Below are 22644 nucleotides of genomic sequence, written 5' to 3'. Positions count from 1 at the left end.
GCCGGGCCGGCTCGGCGGCCGCTGCCGTGTCTCAGGGGCTCCCCCGGGGTCCTCCCCGAGCTGGCCCCCTGCGGACCGCCCGGGCCAGCCCTCCGGCCCCCTCGGGGCCCAGCCGGTGGCATCTCCACAGGACGCCGAGATGGAGATTCCCACGGGGACCCAGGGCCACTTCTCACAGGGCCTCCTGCTCTCAGGTAAGGAGGAAATGCGCCCCCGACGCCCAGGCGAGCAAGTGAGCCTCAGCCCTGGGGGTGGGGTTTCCCCTGGGAAGAAGGAAAGCTGTCAGGGAAGATGAAAGTATTAGAGAAGGAAGAAAAGGGGAGGAGCAGAGTCACACCCCCATCACCACTTTATCTATGGAATTTTCTAGAATATTAGGACCACGAGGGCAGGAATGTATCTGTGTATCCAGTTCCCTGCTGCATCCCCGGTGCCTAGATATCGAGGGAATTTTAGACATATCCTGTATAATAGGCATTTTAGCATAAATAATATATGTGCTTATAAGTATTGGTTACCAGTGATGGCGAACCTATGACACGCGTGTCAGAGGTGACACGTGAACTCATTTTTTTGGTTGATTTTTCTTTGTTAAATGGCATTTAAATATATAAAATAAATATCAAAAATGTAAGTCTTTGTTTTACTATGGTTGCAAAGATCAAAAAATTTCTATATGTGACACGGCACCAGAGTTAAGCTAGGGTTTTTCAAAATGCTGACACGCCGAGCTCAAAAGATTCGCCATCACTGGGTTAGACCAAGCATGTCAAACTCAAAGGCTAACATGGGCCAAATAAACAAGGTTTAAGTGTATGTGGGCCACAAAATAAAAACAAAAGCTTCAATTTTCATCGAAACATAGGTTTATTTCAATAGAGACATGCTGAATACAAAGGTCTGAAATAAATGAGTCGTCGTTAACATAAAAGAATAGAACATTTTAATAAAAATTAATATTTTGTTTTGAACATGAACTTACCAGACACTGAGTAACTGCACAAATTAATAAGTGTAACACAAATAAACCTATTTTTCTTGTTCTCCTGAAGCAAAATATTTCCTGTTGTGAACACCAAACAAGTCAGTCCAAGACTAATGACGTGGCCATCGGCTGCTAAAATATTCGCTGCTAGTATTAGTGAGAGAAATGGTGCACCTGTGGGTAAGGGAATTGAATGCAACATGATTGTAGTAATCAGTCATTAGCGAACGTTGTAGTTCATTATTAATAACTAGTGACCCAGTGCACAAATTCATGCACATTGAAAGGAAATTAATTAGAAGAAATATTTTAATATTGCTATTCGCCCTTTCTCTATAATAAAAGTGTCAACCAAATTCATGATCGACAATGACAGATTGAAACACACGCGTGCAATTGGCATCAGTGAGAGCTTTATATGTATCACGCATGTGCAAGTCAACTTAGCCTTTCGTGTATATAGAATAAACTTGCTTAATTAGACCTGCTTTCTGATGTAGCTAAACGTTTTCCAGCCCAGTGAAGCACCCCAACTTCTCTTCAGGTAATTGTCAGCAAAACAGCAGTAATTATCAACTCGAAGCAGATTATTATTGTAGATCACTCAGGGAGAACAAAGGGTAAAATATTTCACTGCAGCAGCATTTGACTATATTCTGCGCAGTGAGAAAACCTGAAGTCATTTTCAAGGTCCACCATTTCTTACTTATTTTCAGTTGGGTCAAGTTTCTAAACTTTCTAAATCTCCGTTTTCTGGCTAATGAAAAGAAAACAGGATTCCACCGAGTCTCCTATCTACCTACTCCCGGACTTCTGTGAGGCTCAAATGAGATGAGGCACGGGAAAACGCTTCACAGACATTTGGTTACAGTGTGAAATGTTTCCACCTGTGTTCCTGGGCTGAAGAAACTGCAAGGGGGCTAGTCATCGCTAGGGAGAGGAAGCTGGGCATTGCTACGTGATGGCATTACCCGGCACCCACAGCGACCCATTCAGGGCTGGGCTGGGCTGTGGGCTGCATTTTGCGCCATTTCGGCAGCATCGGCTGTGATTTGGTGGGCTGTCACTCCAGGGTGGTGGTGGGGCCTGTGTCCCACTTGGGGGAAGCCGGCTGTTGCTTTGTGGGTGCCAGGTCCACGGGGCCATTTCTCTGTGCGCATCACAGCAACTCCTGCATTCACCATCTGCCCCCTGGTGGTCAGTGCACATCATAGCAACCAGTCAGAAGGTGAAAGGACACTTAGCATATTAGCCTTTTATATAGATAGATTATGTGTAACAGGATATTGTAAAAATTAAGTTACAAAATTTTTATTAAAACATTTCTTACATACTGTTCTATTGGCTGGGCCACAAAAATATCAATTGCGGGCCACGAGTTTGACATGCTTGGGTTAGATGAATGAAGTAATGAATTCAGAGACTCCCAGTGCTTAGAAGCAGGCCACACAGCATCTCAGGGCAGAAAACCTTCTGGACCAATGGAATGGCACATCTGTGGCATCCATACCCAGGTTCCCACTCCTGAACCCAGGGCAGACATTACTAATCAATTCCAGCACTGTTCCCAAGGAACAGCACTCAGAGAGAGTTCTTACCCTCAGATGAGGACTTACAGGGCAGAGAATGCTATGGTCCCTGCTCAACACACCTCTGATCTCAGGCCTCCCTGAAACTCCCCACAGCCTCAGTCCTGGCCCTCTGGGTCCCCCAAGGCTCCTGGGCAGCCCTCCGCATCCAGAAGATTCCAGAGCAACCTCAAAAGAACCAGGACGTGCTCCTGTCTGTCCAGGGCATCCCAGACACCTTCCAGGACTTCATCTGGTACCGGGGGAAGGAGACAGACGGTGGCACAAGGCTGTTCACCTACATCCCTGATATACCGCGGCCCCAGAGAGATGGCAGCGCCATGGGGCAGCGCGACATCGTTGGCTTCCCCAATGGCTCCATGCTGCTGCGGGACGCCCAGCCCAGAGACAGCGGCACCTACCACGTGGAGGTCCACATCAACCCTTCGAGGACCATGCGGGCCAAGACTGAGGTCCAGGTGCCCGGTGAGTGTTGGGTGCTGGGGGAGGAAGTGGGAAGGCTCATGCACCCTGAGCAGTTACCGCGTGCTGGGCCCGATGCAAACACTTCCTCTATTTCACACACATTGATTGAGCACTTCCTGTGTGCCAGGCTCCGAAGATATTTACTCCCCGCATGCATTAGCTAATGAAATATCAACTGAATGACAAACACAGAGACAGACCTGGCGAGTGGACCATCTCACTTACTCCTCACGTGCACTCATGAATGAAACACTTATTGAGCACCTAGTGTATGCCTGGTCCAGAGGGATACACTATATCACTCAGTCTTCATGGTCATACATCACGTGTTTTTTGATTAATCCACTCTGGACCAAACACAAGAGACAGGGTAGTGGACAACAGCAACGGCTACCATTTCTTGGACACTTGTTACGGGCCAGGGACTGTTGCAAACATGCCCTAGGGCAGGGGTGGAGAATGTCTGGCCCGAGGGCCGTATATGACCCGCGAAATCATTTGGTCTGGCCCTGCCAAGGCACTAGGGGTGAGTTAATTAAGTGTTTGACAAAATACAGCAGGCTATTTTTTTAATGCATGGATCTTTTTATTAAATATATTTTTATTGATTTCAGAGAGGAGATGAGAGAGAGAGAGAGACGCATCAATGATGAGAGAGAATTATTGATCGGCTGCCTTCTACACACCCCCTACTGGTAAATCAAACCCAAAACCCAGGCATGTGCCCTGACTGGGAATCGAACTGTGACCAGCTGGTTCATAGGTCGATGCTCAACACTGAGCCATGACGGCTAGGCGCTAATTTTTCAATTGATGATTTCGTACGGCCGCAAATGATGTTATAAATATCCAAATGGCCTTTGGAAGAAAAAAACGGTCCCCCACTCTTGCCCTAGGGCATAGCTTCTCAACCAGGGCACTGTTGACATTTTGAACTGGTTAATTCTTTACAGCAGGGGCTGTCCTGTGCCCTGTGGGCCACTGAACACCATCGCTGTCCTCTCCCCACCAGATGCCAGGAGCCCCCCTGCCAGTCGTGACAACCAAAATTGTCTCTCGATGTCACCCAGGGGCAAAGTCACCCCAGTTGAGAACCACTGCCCTAGAGTAACTCACTTTTACCTGTAAAAAACTCCATGATATGTTATAGTCGCCCTAGCCTGTTGGGCTCAGTGGATAGAGCGTCGGCCTGCAGACTGAAGGGTCCTGGGTTTGATTCCGGTCAAGGGCACATGCCCGGGTTGCGGGCTCCATCCCCAGAATGGGGTGTGCAGGAGGCAGCCGATTAATGATTCTCTCTCATCATTGATGTTTCTCTCTCTCTCTCTTCCTCTCCCTTCCTCTCTGAAATCAATAAAAATATATTTTTTTTAAATGTTATATGTCAAAGAAGTTGGTGGGGGGTGGCCCATAATAACCAGACTCAATCACTCATCATCTACGTCCCCAAAGTTACCTTTGCGAATTTCATAATGAATTCTAATTTATCAGCTCACATATTGGGTCTCACTAGGAGAGCACGTCTTCAAAATGAGAGAAATAGAACGTACTCATCCTTTTATCATCCAACATCTACCACGTGTGTGGAACATAATAGGTTCTCAGTTAATGTTTGTTGACTAAATAAATGAATGAATGAAAACTTTAAAAAAAAAAAAAACTCCCACGAGGCAGGTGCCATCGTGGTCTCCATTTTACGGTTGGGGAACTGAGGTACAGAGAGGTTACGATTGCTCAGTAAAAATATTAAACAGAATGATGAGATCTGGGATGGGTATCGGGGAGGCCTCCCTGGAGACGGGACATGGAGCAGAGATGACAAGAAGGCCAAGGAGGCAGGAAGCCGGGCAGATTTCTGGGGACAAAGTTCCTGGCAGAGGGAACAGCAAGTGCAAAGGCCCTGAGGCCAAACTAGTTTGGTGTGTTCGACACATAGACCGCACAATGCCATGGCCACACGGCAGTGAGCAGGTGGGGTGTTCGTAGGCGAGTCTGCGAGGCGCACAGGGAACAGGCTTGTCGGCCGTGGGGAGACTGACAAGAAGCCATACCGGGTTTAAGAAAGAGAGTGATCTGAGTCACAGTGTAGCCCATCCGTGGAGCCAGTGCGGGTTGGATTTCTGTTTTACCCAGGAGGAGCCTGAGCCAACGGGACACCAGCATGACTGAGGCAGGATAGCAAGGAGAGCCTCCGCAGGATGTACCTGCTCCGAGGATGAGACTGTAAGGACAGAGCTCTCTCCAGCTGGCGCACAGGGGGGCGATCTTGTCAAGCCCCGGAGGTAGCCCCTGGGATGTGAGGGCCAGGAGGCCTGGGCCCGCAGCTGTCTCCCTGGAGCCTAGAGCAGGGCAGGACTCACTGTTGAATGAATGGGTGGGGCCCACAGGGTCTGGCGGGGAATTGAGTTGTCAGGAAGGCAGGTGCTCCCTCCTCCTCCAGAGGGCGCCATCGCTGGTCTCGTCTCTGCTGGGGCTCCATTCTCCCCTCGGGGCCTGGGAGCCCAGGCCTCTCTGCATATTCTGAATCTCCTCTCCCAGGATGCGGAGATAAAAAGAAAAGGGGCTGGACAGACAGACAGACAGACAGACAGACTGAGAGAGAACCTGGCTGGCCCACCTGGCCTGTGATTGGCTTCCCCTTGAGTCCAGGGTCCACCCCTTGTCCGAGGGGGTGGGACCAAGTAGGGCAAACAGGATGGGGAGCTGGGGATCAGGGCTGGGAAGATGAGCAAGAACTCAGCACCTATAATTGTCATAATGTGCATTAGTATTTATTATCGCTTCCTTCACCATTAATCCCCTGGTGCCTAGAGCAGTGCTGAGCACACACCAGGCACTGGGGAAATCATGGCAATGCCATCTCCCATCTAAGGGGCACGTACTCCATACCACCACCTCCAGCTCAGAACTTTGCTGACCTCAACTCATTTCATTCCCACACAAACCCTGTTGGGGAAGCCCTGGGGTGACCCCCATTTTACAGAGGGGCAAACTGAGGCCCAGGGAGGGCCCAAGACCCCACCACTGGGAGGAGGGGAGCCAAGGCTCCAGGTGGGACCAGCCCATCCCCTGGTGCCTCTGCCACCGGCTCTTTCTCTATCACAGGGACTTCAGGAAGCACCGAGGGGCCCCAGGGAGAGAGGGGTCCCGGGGAGAGAGGGTCCTGTGGAGAGAGGGGTCCCGTGGAGAGAGGAGTCCCGTGGAAAGCAGGAAGTAACAGGGCCTGGCAGGACCTGCTTTGACTGAGCACAGGGAGTGGGGAAGCAGAGCGGTGCAGCTCAATGGAAAAGGAAGAGCAAAGCAAAAGGCAGCGGCTGAATTCATGGGAATTAGGGACAGAGCTGGGACAGTCACCTTGACAACCGGGGCATTTATTTTTGAGGGCCGTTGTGGGCCCAAGTTCAGCCCCTCCATGGTGAGGGGTGGAGATGGCAGGGTGCTTTATTTCTCCTAATCATGAGGGGATCTGGCTGTAAGGGAAGCCCCCCAGTGGGCCTGCGCAGAAAGGGGCTTAATATGTCCTCGCCGGTTTGGCTCAGTGGATAGAGCGTCGGCCTGCGGACCAAAGCGTCCCGGGTTCTATTCCGGTCAAAGGCATGTACCTGGGTTGCAGGCTTCTCCCTAGTCCGGGCCCTGGTTGGGGCTTGTGCAGCCAATCGATGTGTTTCTCTGACATCGATGTTTCTCTCTGTGTTTCCCTCTCTCTTCTACTCTTCCTAAAAATCAATGGAAGAGTATCCTTGGATGAGGATTAACAGAAGAAAGAAAGGAAAGAAAGAGAGAGAGAGAGAGAGAGAGAAAGGAAGGAAGGAAGGAAGGAAGGAAGGAAGGAAGGAAGGAAGGAAGAAAGAAAGAAAGAAAGAAAGAAAGAAAGAAAGAAAGAAAAAGAAAGAAAGAAAGAAAGAAAGAGGCTTAATAGAGTCCTGGGTGCTCATGGGGCCTCCAGGCTGGGAACCAGGAACCAGCAATTCCTCAGCAAAACTGCACCTGCCTGCCTGCGGGGCACTGGAAAGCTGCATTCGTTCGTTCGTTCATTCATTCATTCATTCATTCATTCAACAAACATCCATTGCCCACCTGCTGTGTGAGAGGCACCGAGTTCACAGAAGGAACAGGACGGAGATCTCTGCCCTGGTTTATACGTCCGTGGGCATGTCCACCTCGTCCTCACCATTAAAGGCCTGGTCCGGGGCCCCTGCCTAGGTCTCTAGCTTCAGAGCCTGGGTCACATGACCGTGGGAGGTTGAACAGGAAGCCAAGAAGGGGAGTCTCTGGAAGGAGTCGAGGCGAAGGATTCGCACGCAGGCCCAGGGCGGCCTGAAAACACAGTGTGGCCGCCCGCGGGCCCTGAGGGAGAGAGAGCACGTGGAGAGTCAGTATTCCAAAAGACCAAGGCAGAAATGGGGGCTCTCCTGACCTCGCCTTGGAAGTCACCCCGTGCCACCTACACGGCATTCTTTTCTTTTTTTAATCCTCCCCTGAGGACATGTTTATTGATTTTAGAGAAAGAGGTGGGGAGAGAGAGAAACATTAACGGGTTGCCTCCTTTATACACCCCAGCTGGGGACCGAACCCACAACCTAGGTATGTGCCCTGACCAGGAATTGAAGCTGCAACCTTTTGGGGGTACAGGACGACGCTCCAACCAACCGAGCCAGCGGGCCAGGGCTTCGCTGCATTCATCCTTTGGGTTACAAGGGAGTCACGGAGGTTGGCCCCTATTCCAGGCCGGGGTGTCAGCGCCTCCCGCTGGAGAGGAGAAGAGCAAGGCCAGATCACAGAAGGGCGTCCCGTTGCAATCAACTTTGGAAAATACAGTGATTCACAGGCTCCCTGTCTGCTTGCTCGCTGTCTATAATAAAAGGCAGAAAATCAGCGAGTTCTAAAAAGAGGACGCTTCGTCATGCGAACCGGGCAGGGTCTTTGCTGCAGCGGCGGAAACTGCTTCCGGCTGATGGAAGCAGCGAAGGGACAGATGGAGAATCCAGAGCAGCTCAAGGGCTCTGCAGGTGCCAGGCAGCCAGGAGGGGCGGTGTTGTGTGTGGAATTAGGTCCCCTCAGGAAGATACGCTGTCCTAGCCCGCAGTCCTCAGAATGGGGCCTTCTTTGGATATAGGGCCTTCACAGAGGTGCCCAAGTGATATGAGGTCAGTAGGGTGGGCTCTGATCCAGTAGGACCCGTGTCCTTATAACGTGGGGAATTGTGGACCCAGAAATCTGGATGTGAAATTGCCCGGGGTTTCTATGTCAGAAGCAATGTCGCGTTTTGTTTGCTCAACACGGTGCTTTAAGGCATAAGCACAAGACTGGGAAATGTCTATTTGCAGCAGGTTCTGCTCAACGAAAACTCAAGGTTCTCTTCCCAAGGAAGGAGGAGGCATGGATGATGCCTTCCTGGTGGCAAAATGACCCGTGTTCACAGGCCTCACAACTCCAGGACTCTGGGAAGAAGGGATGTCCTGTTCCCAGACTCCAACCACAGACCTTCCCCTCACTCGGGCTGGATCCGCCTGAACCAATCACTTAGGCCGAGTGAATGAAGGGTTCTGATTGGCTTCCATCTGGATTGCTGCCCATCCTGATCCAACCAACTGTGACAAGGGGTGGGTCTATACTGATTGGAATATGTTAATGAGGCCCGAGGCAGAACTGGGATTGGGGTCAATCCCTCCAAAAAAGCCTGTGAATTACTGTTTTTCCCAAAGTTGATTGCAGTGATAGGCTCTTCTGTGATATGACCTTGCTATTCTCCTGTCCACAATGGTGGCATGGTAGAGGTGCTGGGGGGACACCCACATGCCCATTCTACCAACATGAAGACACTAATTGTGCCCTAGCCAGTTTGGCTCAGTGGATATAGCATCGGCCTGTGGACTAAAGGGTCCCAGGTTCGATCCCAGCCAGGGGCACATGCCCGGGTTGCAGGCTCAATCCTCCCCAGTGGGAGACATGCAGGAGGCAGCCAATCAATGATTTTCTCTCATCATTGATGTTTCTATCTATCTATCACTCTCCCTTCCTCCCTGAAATCAATAAAAAAATATATATTTTTAAAAGACACTAATTGCATAACTAAGTGAGTAAGCTATGAAGAGAAGGTATCAGGAGTCTCCTTGGCCTGGGTTATCCGAGAAAACTTCCAGAAGAGCTGCAAATGGGAAAATGAGGAGGAGTTACAGCACGTGGGGAAGAGCAAGCCAGGCAGAGGGAACAGCATGGGCAAAGGCTGGACAACCAAGACAGTGAGGAAGGGAGTCGGGGGTGATGAGAGTGGTGGGTGGACTGGGCAGCAGGGGGCAGAGCAAGCAGGTCCTGGCCGAGGGGGCTCTGGGTATTGTGGGAAGATTGGGCAATTAGTGAGGGAGCGGGAGGACAGGCACTGGGAGGTTCCCTGAGCCAGAACACAGCCTCGGCCTTGCCCTACCTCCTGAATCACTCAGGGAAGCCACTGAATTTTACCTGCTGTTGTAGGGACTGGATAAGCTAGAAGGTGCAAAAGTTGCTGGTGCAGTTTCTGGAAAAGGGACAGCATTCTATCCTCTGCCCAAAGTGACCTTCTGGGCCTTGGTTTGTACATCTGCAAAATGGGTCTAACTTAGCCAATTCCCTGGGGATGGAATCGACTACTGAATATGCCCAGATACCAGACAAGTCTGGACACAGGCTATCCCCTTCCCCCCAGTGACAAGACTAAAGTTTAAAATGGGTTTTGAGCACTTTGAACAGATAAACTTTTAGGGAGATGGATGAAATAGGCAAACATTTATTAATAGAGAGAGAGAGAGAGGGGCTCTAGTCCAGTGGTTCTCAACCTTCCTAATGCCGCGACCCTTTAACACAGTTCCTCATGTTGTGGTGACCCCCAATTTCACTGTTACAAATTGAACATAATTAAAGCATAGTGATTAATCACAAAAACAATATGTAATTATATATGTGTTTTCCGATGGTCTTAGGCAACCCCTGTGACAGGGTCGTTCGACCCCCAAAGGGGTCGCGACCCACAGGTTGAGAACCGCTGCTCTAGTCCATTTGGAAATAACAGTCTTTACCTGCTCAGAGCCTGAAAGAGCCCATTCCCACCATCCAAGGGCTCTCAGGACTCAGTCATGGTTTAGGAGCCACACAGAGCGGTTATTAGTCCAGGTGGCCCAGGCGTGACCACTTACCATGAGCCCTCAGGGAGGTCAGTTCACCTGTCTGTGCCTCATCCGTACAAGGGCATACCAGTGGTCGGCAAACCACGGCTCGCGAGCCACATGCGGCTCTTTGGCCCCTTGAGTGTGGCTCTTCCACAAAATACCACGTGTGGGCGTGCACGTACAGTGCGATTGAAACTTTGTGGCTCATGCGCAGAAGTCGGTGTTAGGCCTGGGCGAGTCTATTTTGAAGAAGTGGCGTTAGAAGAAGTGGGGGTTGTCGGTCGGTCGGGCGACAGGAGACGCAGTACGGGGGAGGTACATTGTTTTGAGGTACGTTCGCTGAGGCCAACCCCTTCCAACTCTCCCATCCACACTCGTCTATCTGAAACAAGTATACAAGACTAGACGAGTGTGGATGGGAGAGTTGGAAGGGGTCGACCTCAGCGAACGGACCTCAATCAGATTGAGGACGTTTTTAGCAAAGGCCAGCTTAGGAGTACCCTAATTAAGTCAATAACAATGTACCTACCTATATAGTTTAAGTTTAAAAAATTTGGCTCTCAAAAGAAATTTCAATCGTTGCACTGTTGATATTTGGCTCTGTTGACTAATGAGTTTGCCGACCACTGGCATAGACTCTACTTTGTTGGAGAACTGAGAGGTGTGTGTGTGTGTGTGTGTGTGTGTGTGTGTGAGAAACCTCATTCAATCTCCACAACAACCCTATAAGGTAGGTATTCTTATTATCCCCATTTCTCAGATGGGAAAACTGAGGCTAGAAAGGTTGAGCAATCTGCCCACGTTCAACATAGCAAGTAGGAGGCAGGGACTAGAACCCAGTATTCTGATCTCATAGTCTATGAACTCAGCTGCCAAGAAGGGCTGGGACATAAGTGTCCAACTTGAGATTACAGACTGGGGGTCCTCATGGTGGGGGTTGGAAGTCAGGTAGGCTTTGTCCCAAATCTGGCACGGTGAGATCGAGAACCCTTCAAGTTGAGTGCCCGGGAGTCCCCCAAAGAGAGAAATATCAGTGTGAGAGAGAAACACCGATCGGTTGCCTTCCATACATGCCCTGACGGGGAATCGAACCCACAACCTTTCGGAGCCACTCCGGCCGGGTGACGCGTTGGGTTTTATGTGCAGTGGAACCAACTCAGATCTGAAAAGCAGGAGAGAGCTCTGGGGTGGGAAGTGGCAATGACACATCAGCACTCTATAACCTCTCTCATTCTCCTCAGAAAATTTTACGGAGCCGCCCGTTACACACCTGCCCGTGAGCACTGGGATCGTGGCTGCCATCCTCATCGGATCTCTTGCCGCCGCGTCCCTCCTCGTCGGCAGCATTGCCTATCTCCTGGTGACAAGAGGCTGGAGGGGCCAGAGGCACAGGTACGGGGGCCCCAGGCCACGCTGCGTCCCTTCTGTCTCCTCCCCAGCCCCCTCTCAATCCCTCCCATTCATTGATTCTTCCACAGGTCACATCATCTGGCTCAGTCACAATCTCATCCAATCTTGGAACTCCTGAGGTGACAGAATCTTTCTGTCCTGTCTTAGACAGGATTCTGCTTTGCCAGGGACTAAAACCCGCCGCTTAAACTGGCTTACAGAGAATTAGAAAGTGTTTTGGTCCTGCATGAGCTTCAGGTGTGGCTGGATCCAGGGACTCAATTTTGTCAGGAAACTCCTCCATGCATCTCTCAACCCTGCTTCCCTCTATGGTGCTTTATTCCCAGGCAGGCTCTTACCTTGCAGTGTGACAAAAAGCTCCAGGTTTATACGCCACCAGCTCAGCCACTGCAGAGGAAGGACCGTAACCTTGTCCCTGATAGTTCCAACGAAGCCAGAGGGCTGCCTTCAATCACAGGCTCTTGCACGGACCAGGCATGGTGGCCGGGTGCTGGGACGCTCCAATTGGCCGAACATGGGCTATTCGTGCAGCCCTGGAGCTGGAAATAAACCCAGCTTCACATGATCAAACGGACTGAGAGTGGGGAGGGGTTCCCCAAAGGAAAGCCAGAAGCTATGGCCAAAGAAGTGGAGTGGGTGGTGGGCAGGCAAAGCCACCAGATGTTGCCTACCTCTGCATGGGTGGGGGGCGGGGAGGGGAGGGGGGAGGGGGCGCGGGGGTGGTGAGGGAGGGAAGGGGGTCGGAGCAGTCTTCTCTCTCCCGTAGCTCTTCCTTATGTGCTGCGCTTTCTTAACCTTCATCATTTTACTTGTCTTTCTCCTGATACGTTCTATGTAGGGGTGAGAAGGAGCTGTAAAATATAATATAAGCTGCCCTAGCTGGTTTGGCTCAGTAGGTAGTGTCGGCCTTCGGGCTAAAGGGTCCCACATTCAATTTTGGCCAAGGGCACATGCCTGAGTTGCGGGCTCGATTCCCTCCCCACCAGTAGGGGGCGTGCAGGAGACAGCCAATCAATGATTCTCTCTCATCCTTGATGTTTCTATCTCTTTCTCTCCCTTCCTCTCTGAAAACAATTAAAAAATATTTTTAACATAATAAAATAAATAATAATAATAATAATATAAGCAGAACCACCTTAAAATGTAGCCAGAGCAACAAACAAAATAGAAACAGATTCATAGATACAGAGGACAGACTGACAGCTGACAGAGGGCGGGGGGGAGGGCGCTGGGTGAAAAAGGCGCCTTGAACATTTCCTCCCTCAAAGCTTTGGATGTTAAACAGCGCAAGGTGACCTCTGGCCTGGGATTAAAGTCGCATTGTGTCCAAAGTACTGTTTGCAAAATAACAAGGAGGCAGTATTATAATTATGACTACGGGCTGATGGCGACCACGAGGCCGGCCACCTAAAGCATTTTTTAGAATGAAAATCACTGTGCTCCCTTCTCTGCACCCACAGAAATGCCTCCTTCTATGGATGTCCTTGTATCCCTGCCCTTTCTCAAGATCCGCCTCCTAATCAGAACACTGTCTGGATTTCTGCCTGAGCCAGTTGTTTCCTGAATCGCTCTTCTTTTTTTATCTCAGATAAAAGCTCGTCGCCGGGCAATTTGGCCTCAGATAAAAGCTTGTTGCCTCTCGGTTCGGCCTTTTATTTTTTTTTAAATATATTTTATTGATTTTTTACAGAGAGGAAGGGAGAGGGAAAGAGAGTTAGATACATCAGCTGCCTCCTGTACACCCCCCACTGGGGATGTGCCTGCAACCAAGGTACATGCCCTTGACTGGAATCGAACCCAGGACCCTTTAGTCCTCAGGCCGACGCTCTATCCACTGAGCCAAACCAGTCAGGGCTCGGCCTTTTATTTATTTTTTTTTTAATATATTTTATTGATTTTTTACAGAGAGGAAGGGAGAGAGATAGATAGTTAGAAACATCGATGGGAGAGAAACATCGACCAGCTGCCTCCTGCACATCTCCCACGGGGGATGTGCCCGCAACCCAGGTACATGCCCTTGACCGGAATCGAACCCGGGACCTTTCAGTCCGCAGGCCGACGCTCTATCCACTGAGCCAAACCAGTTTTGGCATCGGCCTTTTATTTTTAGGTGAACACAGTTTCTGTCCCTGGGCAAGGGGCCTGGCCCTGAGCCGGTCTGCCTTGGCCAGTGGTTCTCAACCTTGGCTGCACATTAGAATCACCTGGGAACCTTTTTAAAATCCTGATTTCTGGGCCTCGTCCTCCGGAAATTCAGTTTCTTTGTTATGGGGCGGGGCCACAACATTAGCAACAAAGAAACAGAATTTCCGGAGGATGAGGCCCAGAAATCAGGATTTTAAAAAGATTCCCAGGTGATTCTAATGTGCAACCAAGGTTGAGAACCACTGCCCTAGGGCCACCCGGAGTGTGTGGGGGCTTGACTCCCTGCAGAAGTTTCACAGCACGAGTCTGGGTGAATTTTATTTTTTAAACTTGAAAAACATTTATTTACTTGGCCACATCACTCATCATTGAAATGAGTAGCCTAACCTTCTGTCTCCTCGGGAAAGCACAGCACTGTGGAGTGTCTATTGCATCCTGCGGAGAACTTCGATCTTAGGTCCCAGGCGAAGAGCTCCTGGTTTTGGTCCCGTGAGCTCTCTTTGAAACGACCTCTCAGGAGAATTTAGAGGACGTTTATTTATTAACGCGGGGGACAGTGACGCGAGAAAGGGCTGGGGAGTGAGCCTGCTGGGCTGCTGGGGGCCTTGGGACAGGTTCAGGGGGGTGTCTGGGATGAGCTGCCTCGGCCCATTGCTGCCCTGGTTGCGAGCCTCATGGGGTCCCTTAGAGTTTAGGGCCGTGGTCGGCAAACTGCGGCTCCAGAGCCACATGCGGCTCTTTGGCCCCTTGAGTGTGGCTCTTCCTAAGCCTTAGGAGTACCCTAATTAAGTTAATAACAATGTACCTACCTATATAGTTTAAGTTGAAAAAAGTTGGCTCTCAAAAGAAATTTCAATCATACTGTTGATATTTGGCCCTGTTGACTCATGAGTTTGCCGACCACTGGGTTAGGGGATGCAGGCCTGTGGGGGAAGAAGGAGGCGGCACCGCCATGCTCCTGGGATGGAGACTGTGCTGGGTCCTTTGTCTTGAGGCTTTTATTTCTCTCTGGCAGCAGGAATTTCAGGGGAGTCTCGGGGAGGGTTTCAGCAGAATATTCATCACTTTCCCAGGTGTGCTCCTCCAGGGTCCTGGTCTCCACGGACTGGTCAGTGCCAGGGCGGGGCGGTCAGTCATGGCAGCTGGTCCTGGCGTGGCCCACCTGGTTTTGCTGCTTTTCTGGGTCTGGAGCTGAAATACAGCTGAGGCCTAGATGTTCCCTGTAGGGAGGTGACCCTCTGTAGCTGCTGTAAATTGCTGTCAGTTTGCTCAGCATCTGTCTCCCCAAGCAGGGGAGTTAAGCTACCCTCTGGTTGGGGAGGAGCAGTGCAAGCCATGTACCCATCTTAATTGCGGGCCAGTAGTTTTATTGCCAGCTTTACCCACTGGCCACATAAGTTTCTATTGAACGAGTACAAAAAAAAACGTTTTACCTAAATGTTAAAGGCACGCTTTAACATGAAATACCCATTGCATTTTGAAGTTATTTATGACATGTTCTAATAAGATAATATCTTTTAAAGTATGGTACTTTGTAAAACGCTGTGTAATATGAAGCGAGAATTCTCGTGAGCCGTCTGCAATGTGTCGAGTGTGCCTGGCTTGGGGCAGACAGGATTTACCGGATGGCTGCAAACTGCTGGTTAACTATCGGTCTCAGTTTCCCGATTCTGCTTGTCCTGGCTTACTAGCCTGTCTTACTTTTCAGTTCTGGTCAGTAAAGCAGTCATCACATATTTGTTGAGGGCCTACTATGTGCCAGGCACTGTTCTAGGTGCTAGAGAGCTCGGTGGAAAGGGGTTGGAGGCGCATCTAAGTTCAGTGGGGAAGGATGCTGGGATTGATTAATAATGTCTGCTCCCGTCATGGCAAAGGTAGTGGAGGCACATTAGCCATTCCTGTTAGACTCCTTCTTAGCTCACAAGAGGAACCAAAAGAGGTGGTGGAGCAGATTTGCCCCTTGGGCCATAGTTTGCCATAATCTCTAGGAAACTAAGGCTTAGAGACATGAAGTCATTCGCCAAATGGCATGGAACTAGCCTGTGCATGCCAGTCGTTTCTTAGGATTGGAACTCAGGCCTGAGTGATTTGTAAGCCCCAGACCCTCAGACCAGCTTTCCCCCCACTACATCCAGTGACTCTCAAAGAATCTCAAAGATTCTCAAAGCACTGGCTAAGCTGTAGGCAACTTAAGATGGCATTCTGGGCCATGGCACTAAAAACACAAAACCATGGAAATATCTAAATACATGGAAGCGCTTAAGGGTAAAGAGCCATGATGCAGGCAACTTACCCTCAAATGATTAAGGGGAGGGGGGGATATACCTGGGGGAAAGAGAGAGGGAGGGAGGGAGGACAGAGGCTAAAGCAAAAGGAGTAAAAATAATAGGGCAATCTGAGTAAAAATTAAACAGATGTTCTTTGCACCATTTTTGCAACTTTTCTCTAAGTCTGAAATATTTCCATATTTAAAAGAGGTTTTTTAATGGGTGGGTAATCTGTTTTCTAGTCTCTTCGCATCATTCTGATTGTGGCAAGTGCACAACCCACTCAGGTTTGCTCAGCCTCGAACGCCTTTCTAACTAACACCTGCTGGCTTTTGCCAAGAGAACCTCGGCGACCAGCTTGAGCTACAAATGTAAATCATCGTTGGGCTTGCCTTTATTTTCCCGGTCATTTTCTGCTTATGTCTCATTGGCAAGCGTTTTTATTTATAATATAACAGCTCCTAGCGGCTCTCCCTGCTTCCTTCCACTCCTGGCCCCACAGCCTGTTCCCCATGCAGCAGCCTGAGAGATCCTGTTAAACCAGGCAGGCCCTAGCCAGTTTGGCTCAGTGGATAGAGCGTCAGCATGTGAACTAAAGGGTCCCAGGTTCGATTCTGGCCAAGGGCACTTGCCCAGGTTGTGGGTTCCATCTCCTCCAGTAGGGGGTGTACAAGAGGCAGCCAATCAGTGATACTCTCTCATCATCGATGTTTCTATCTCCCTATCTCCCTTCCTCTCTGAAATCAATAAAATAGATAGATAGATAGATAGATAGATAGATAGATAGACTTTTTTAAACAGTCAGCTGGGGTCCCTCAAAGTCAAGGCCATAATCCTCACTCACCGTGGACATAAGACCTGAATAATCTCCAACCCCCACCTCATCTCCCTGAACTCCCCTCTTCCCACGCTCACAGTCCCTCCTCCCAGCCACACTCCTCTCCTTGCTGTTCCTTTGCTGTTCCCGCTCCTGCCTCCTGGCCTCTGTACAGACTGTTCCCTCTGCCTGGAACTCTCTGTCCATGATTTCTGCACAGCTGGTCCCCTTGGTTGGTCCAGCCCTTTGCTCAAATGCTACCTTCTCGGGGAGGCTCCCGGACACCCTATGCACCCCCTCCACCCTTCCATCTGCGTTTTCCTTCATAACACTTTTCTCTCTACTGCTGATTGTTTATTCGAATTCTCTATCATCTATCTATCAATCATCTGATCAATGCAATCTCTATCTCTCTCTCCCCACCAGTGTGTCCGCTCTAGGGGTCTTTGTTGGTCTGTGTCCCCAGTGCCTTCAACAGTACCCAGTTCATGGGTGGTGGTCCATAAATACTTATTCAGTAGATTTACAAATTTGTGGTAGTGAGGCCAAGTGTACTTTTTAAATTAGAGTATTCAAATGAGCCCATTTAAAAAGAATTTTTTTTTCAAATACAAGGGAAAGTTTATTTAGAAAGTCACAGAGGTAGAAAGAGTGAGCCAGCTGGGCTGCATGGGCTCAGGAAACAAATTACAGAGGCCAAAGAAGGGCTCTTGGAGCTTAGAAGAGGGAGAGAGAGAGAGAGAGGGAGAGAGAGAGAGAGAGAGATAGAGAACACCTGAAGAGAAATATTAAGGAAATCATGAGCAGGTGGATGGAGCAGAATTGCTTAGAATCTCAACCTGTGGGTCAAGACCCCCGAAAATACATCCTGCATATCAGATATTTACATTACAATTCATAACAGTAGCAACATTACAGTTATGAAGTAGCAACGAAAATAATTTTATGGTTGGGGGTCACCACAACATGAGGAACTGTATTAAAGGGTTGCGGCATTAGGAAGATTGAGAACCACTGGCTTACATAGTCCACATAAATGGTGACTTTGGAGGAACATTGCTCGTTGGCGTAAGGTGGAGACTGGGGGAACTGAGGAACGGCTGTGTGGCAGGGGATTATGGGAGAAGAGACGTGGGCAGGGACAGGCCTCGACCTGGCTCACTCTGAGGCAGGGACATGGCTCTCTCTGGGGCCTGGTGGGCTTTCCGGTTCCCCTGGGCCTCTCTCCACCCCCTGACATCGCTGTACTAATGTCGGTTCCCTCCCCATGCCCCCAGGATGGCGACCACAGGGAAACCGGAGCTGGGCCCCAGTCACAACGCTGGTAAGCCAGGGGCCCCGTCCTGCGACCCGGGCAGTCTCGTGCCTCCTTCCTCTTCTCCCCCAGCAACAACTCCCCTGGCCTTCCCCTACTAGGGGCCTCTCAAACATTTGCCCCCCAGACCTCTCTGGGGTCCCCAGGCTCAGCCCACAGATTCTGAGGGCATCAGCACTCACCCCAAACCTGTTTTTCTCCTCTGCTCAGTGTCTGCCACTCCCTGACCCCAGGCACCACACTCACCCAGCCACCAACAGCCACAACCCACTCAGGCTCCACCTCCCAGATCCCCACACCCAGCTCCTTGCCACTGGCCAGCGTCCTTCTAAAACTCTGACCATGTCACTCTACTCAAAGACCTTCGATGGCTCCCCAGTGCCGTAGGTTGAAGTTCGGGCTCCCTAACATGGCTCTCAAGGACTCCCATAAGCCAGCCCCCCTCCCCCGACTTTCCTGGCTTCATCTCTCACATGGTACATTCCCATCCTCAAACAAACAAGCAAAACAAAACAAAAATATATACATCCAGACCGAACAAACCTATTACAGTTCCTCAAACATGGCAGCTTGGCCTGGTCCGGTGGCTCCGTTGGTTGGAGCGTTGTCCTATAGTATACTATGGGACCTATACACTCAAAGGCTGCAGGTTCGCTTCCTGGTCGGGACACATACCTCGGTTTTGGGTTCGATCCCTGGTCAGGATGTATAAGGGAGGCAATCGACGATGGTTCTCTCTTCCTCCCTTCCTCTCTTTAAAATCGATGTAACATGCCCGCTTGTGGGCTCCATCCCCAATGTGGGGCGTGCAGGAGGCAGCCAATCAATGATTCTCTCTCATCATTGATGTTTCTCTCTCTCCCTCTCCCTTCCTCTCTGAAATCAATTTAAAAAATTAAAAATAAAATCAATGTAACATATCCTGGGGGGGCGGGAGGAGGATTAAAAAAAAAAACAAAAAAAACATGGCAGCCGGGCCTCTGCCTGCACCCCTCTGTGCACAGCTCTCCCCTCCCTGACAGGCTCAGATGTTCCCTCTTCCAGGAAGCCCTCCCGACACCCCTCCAGGAGCCATCTGGGCTCCCCCCTCCAGCCCTGCCCACTCGGGGTGGTCCCCTGTCTGGGGGCAGGCCTGTTCCCCCACCGGACTGTGAGCCCCGCTGCCTCCCTCACTGCTGTGTCCCTGGCAGAGGGCCGGGCAAGAAGAGGGGCTTGCAGGGCTGATCGCTGGGTGAATCAGTGGGTGCCAGCAGCGGCCGGAGTGGGCCTCGGGCATCCATCAGCTGTTCCGCCTTCGTCCTCTGCTTCAGGTGACGACAACATCTATGAGGCCATGCGGTCTCCGGGCCTCCTGGCGTCCCCCCTCCGCGACACGGGGTCCCTGAGCGCCGCCGCGGTGAGCCCCACCCGCCCCTCCGCCCGGCCCGCCCCCCCTGGCGCCTCCCCTCCCGCACCCTCCCGGTCTACAGGCCAGAGAAGGGGCTGGAAGGAAGCAGCCCGTGGGCTCCGTCTCCCTCTGGCCTCTATTTCCGCACTGAGCACGGACGCCCTTTATCCTGGGGGATGGGGGGGGGGTGGGGGGAATAAGAATGACATTAAATAGAGGAGAAACCTCAGAAGCTAAGACTGAAAACATGGAGCCCCGGTGCTGGCGGGAGGCTGGGCGTATGGGGGTGATGGTCAGGCTGCCTGAGGCGGTGCCCCCACACCCATTTCCCAACGGAGAGCACCGAGGGCAGGGAGGGGCCATGGGGGCGGGGATGACACCACAGGGCAGAGGGGGGAGGGTGAGGCGGGAGGTGCGGGGCCTGGCTCACCTGTGTTCTTCCCTTGCAGCCCCCGCTCCCGCCCCTGCAGCCCCCACCCCTGCAGCCCCCACCTCTGCAGCCCCCACCCCTGCAGCCCCCGCCCCCGCCCCTGCAGCCCCCACCCCTGCAGCCCCCCGCCCCTGCAGCCCCCACCCCCGCCCCTGCAGCCCCCACCCCTGCAGCCCCCGCCCCCGCCGCAGGTGCCGGAGGACCACCACTATCAGGTGCGAGGCTGGGAGGCAGGCGGGGCGGCGGGGACCCCATGGAGCCGGGTGCGGAAGGGTCAGGAAGACCGCTGGGCGGGGCTGTCCACCAGCCCCCGCTCTCGCCTCGGGGTCTGCAGCCCCTGGGGTGCCCAGGACAGCCTCCGGGGAGCCCCTGGGCAGGTCCTTCCCCTCCTGAGGCTGCAGTTCCCTCCTTGGTCACAGGGTCCAAGGCTGTGAGTGTCACAGGAGGAAACCAGCCCAGAGAGGGAAGGGCCTCGCCCAGGGTCACACAGCAGGTCAAGGCCCATCCCTGGGCCTGGGTCTCAGCCCCTTCAGGCCCCTCCTGTCTGCCCCTGGGTCTCTGTCCCCCTCTCTGTGCCTCTGAGTCTGTCTACAGACCCCTGTGTGTCTCCCTACCCCCTTCTCTCTCTCTCTCTCTCTCTCTCTCTCTCTCTCTCTCTCTCTCTCCCCCCCGCCCTCCTTTCATCTTTCTCTCCCTAACTTTCTCTGTACCTCCTCACATCTCTTGTTTCTCTGTGTCTGTCTCTCCCGTTCCTTCATCTCTGTCGCCCTGTCTGCCCCCTTTTCTGCCTCTTCCCGTTCCTCCGTCTCTAAGTCTCTCTCCATCTCGGCCTGCCATTCTCTGTTTGGGTGTGTTTTCCACTGTGTCTCCCAGTCCCTAGCTGGTTCTTCTGTCTCCCACAACTCTCACCCCAACAACACCCCCTCTCTCTCTTTCCCCAGGACCTGCTGAACCCCGACCCTGCCCCTTACTGCCAGCTGGTGCCAACCCCCTGAAAGGGGTCCCAGCCAGGCCGGCGGGAGAGGGGAGGCCTCAGACCGCCCCAGGGAACTGGCAGGACCAGGCCGGCAGGGCTGTGGGGCTGACGGGTGGACTCGCTGAAGACACAGCAAGACCCCAGCAGGTGTCCAGCGGGGACAGGAGACCGGGCAGGGCCCATCCTGTCGCTCACCCTCTGCGTGTGCCACCCGCCCTTCATCTGATCCTTCCAGCAACCTGACCTAAGCCATGAGCTGGGAAAAGCAGTCTCTTCCCTCCCCTCTCCTCCTCCACTGGGGTATTTGGGGGTGAGGAGGGCGGTCTGGGGCCTGCCTCCAGCCAGACCTCACAGGCGCCCACTTGGGGGGACTCATGATTGTCAGCCCACAACACCCACCCCCTCCCTGGTTGCCTTCCCAGCCCCTCCCCCCGGGGACAAGGCAACCCCCCACCATACACGCAGGGAGGGCTGGCCTCACAGATCTGTGGCCCAGAGGACAGTCCTGGTCAGTTACTCTGGCTGCCTCACCCCTCCCCTCTCAGGCAGAGCCCACCCTCTCTAAACCCATCTCTCAGAACCTGTGGCCCTCTTCTGCCTGTTGTCCCCACCTGGATCTGACCAAATCCCTCCGGGCAGGACTCCTTTCTCTACCCCACCCCACCCCACCCCCACTCCCAAGTGGGAGCCCCCTTTCTGGCCCTTAATTCACTCATTCATTCATCCAGCAATAAACAGGCTGTGTGGCCATGCGCAGTTCTAGATCCTGCAGCTTTGGCAGCGAACGAAGTGGAGGAAATGCTCTCCTGGAGGGATACTCTGACGGGAGAGAGTCGGGAAACTAAAAAACTAACGTAGCCCTGACGGGTTTGGCTCAGTGGATAGAGCCTTGGCCTGCAGACTGAAGGGTCCCAGGTTCGATTCCAGTCAAGGGCACATACCCAGGTTGCGGGCTCAATCCCCAGTAGGGTGTGCAGCAGGCAGCCAATCAATGATTCTCTCTCATCATTGATGTTTCTCTCTCTCTCTCTCTCCCTCTCCCTTCCTTTCTGAAATCAATAAAAATATATTTTTAAGAAAAGAAACTAGAATAGGTCATTGGGAGTGTGTCAGTTGTGGATGTGTAGAGTTGTAATCTGGTATGGTCTGAAGCCGTCCCCTGGGTGCACTGGCTCCTGGTGCAAAGTCAGCCACGGCCTGGGGCCACCCGGCAGCAGCTACAGAGAGATCTGCAGATGGCTGCTATTTGTATTGGGCTTGGAAGTGCCCAGGCTAGGCCCAGTTGTGAAGCAAGACAGGCTGGTGCTAGTTTGGTGTCTTGGGCCTCTTATTGATAGGCTTGGGGTACACTGATATCAGCTCCTGCTTGTTTGAGAGATTTTAGAAAAGTCTGGAGCCTGAGCTGAGACAGGCCATTCATATGGAAAAGCTGCTCAAACAGCTTGGGTGGGGCTGCAAATTGGATGGGGTGAGGGCTCAGGGAGGCACCAGGGTGGAGCAAACAGTGTGGTCCATGCTGATGGAAACTCAGATATGCTCTGCCACAGGGGAGGTCCCAGCACAGAAACAATGACCTCCTGTCAGCACCCCATCTGAGAACAAACCACTCCCAATTTCCTGCCCTGATGCCAGACAATCCAGTTCCTCTCTGTGTGTCTCTGGATCCCTGAAAGCCTCCACCCAGCACTGGAGCTCAGAGGAAGCTGGACCGTGTAA

At 52.0% G+C, this 22644-nt stretch overlaps 1 protein-coding gene and 1 non-coding gene across 2 annotated transcripts; one reads left to right on the top strand and one right to left on the bottom strand.

Moving 5' to 3' along the window:
- Positions 1 to 138: 138 nt before the first annotated feature.
- Positions 139 to 21964, top strand: CEACAM19 (CEA cell adhesion molecule 19). Its single transcript, XM_070401991.1, has 7 exons — positions 139 to 194; positions 2671 to 3039; positions 11423 to 11573; positions 18098 to 18144; positions 19446 to 19522; positions 20111 to 20167; positions 20894 to 21964. The coding sequence occupies exons 1-7, from the start codon at positions 140 to 142 to the stop codon at positions 20945 to 20947; spliced, it is 810 nt and encodes a 269-aa protein (XP_070258092.1). The 5' UTR covers position 139; the 3' UTR covers positions 20948 to 21964.
- Positions 14123 to 14248, bottom strand: LOC139000432 (small nucleolar RNA SNORA25). The gene has a single exon (XR_011469608.1). It is a non-coding gene; the product is annotated as a small nucleolar RNA SNORA25 (small nucleolar RNA).
- Positions 21965 to 22644: the final 680 nt, after the last annotated feature.

This window comes from Myotis yumanensis, unplaced genomic scaffold (assembly GCF_028538775.1).
Source record: "Myotis yumanensis isolate MYYU_CA2020_CCGP unplaced genomic scaffold, mMyoYum1.0.hap1 SCAF_23, whole genome shotgun sequence".
Classification (NCBI taxonomy): domain Eukaryota; kingdom Metazoa; phylum Chordata; class Mammalia; order Chiroptera; family Vespertilionidae; genus Myotis; species Myotis yumanensis.
Note: the sequence above shows the minus strand (reverse complement) of the source record. Positions and strands in the feature narration are given on the sequence as shown.

Excerpts from the sequence above, each read along its gene's own strand:
- CEACAM19 (XM_070401991.1), top strand. The coding sequence starts at position 140 with ATGGAGATTCCCACGGGGACCCAGGGCCACTTCTCACAGGGCCTCCTG. Across the intron at positions 18,145-19,445 it reads GGGCCCCAGTCACAACGCTG|GTGACGACAACATCTATGAG; the intron begins GTAAGCCAGGGG and ends CCTCTGCTTCAG. Across the intron at positions 20,168-20,893 it reads CGGAGGACCACCACTATCAG|GACCTGCTGAACCCCGACCC; the intron begins GTGCGAGGCTGG and ends CTCTTTCCCCAG.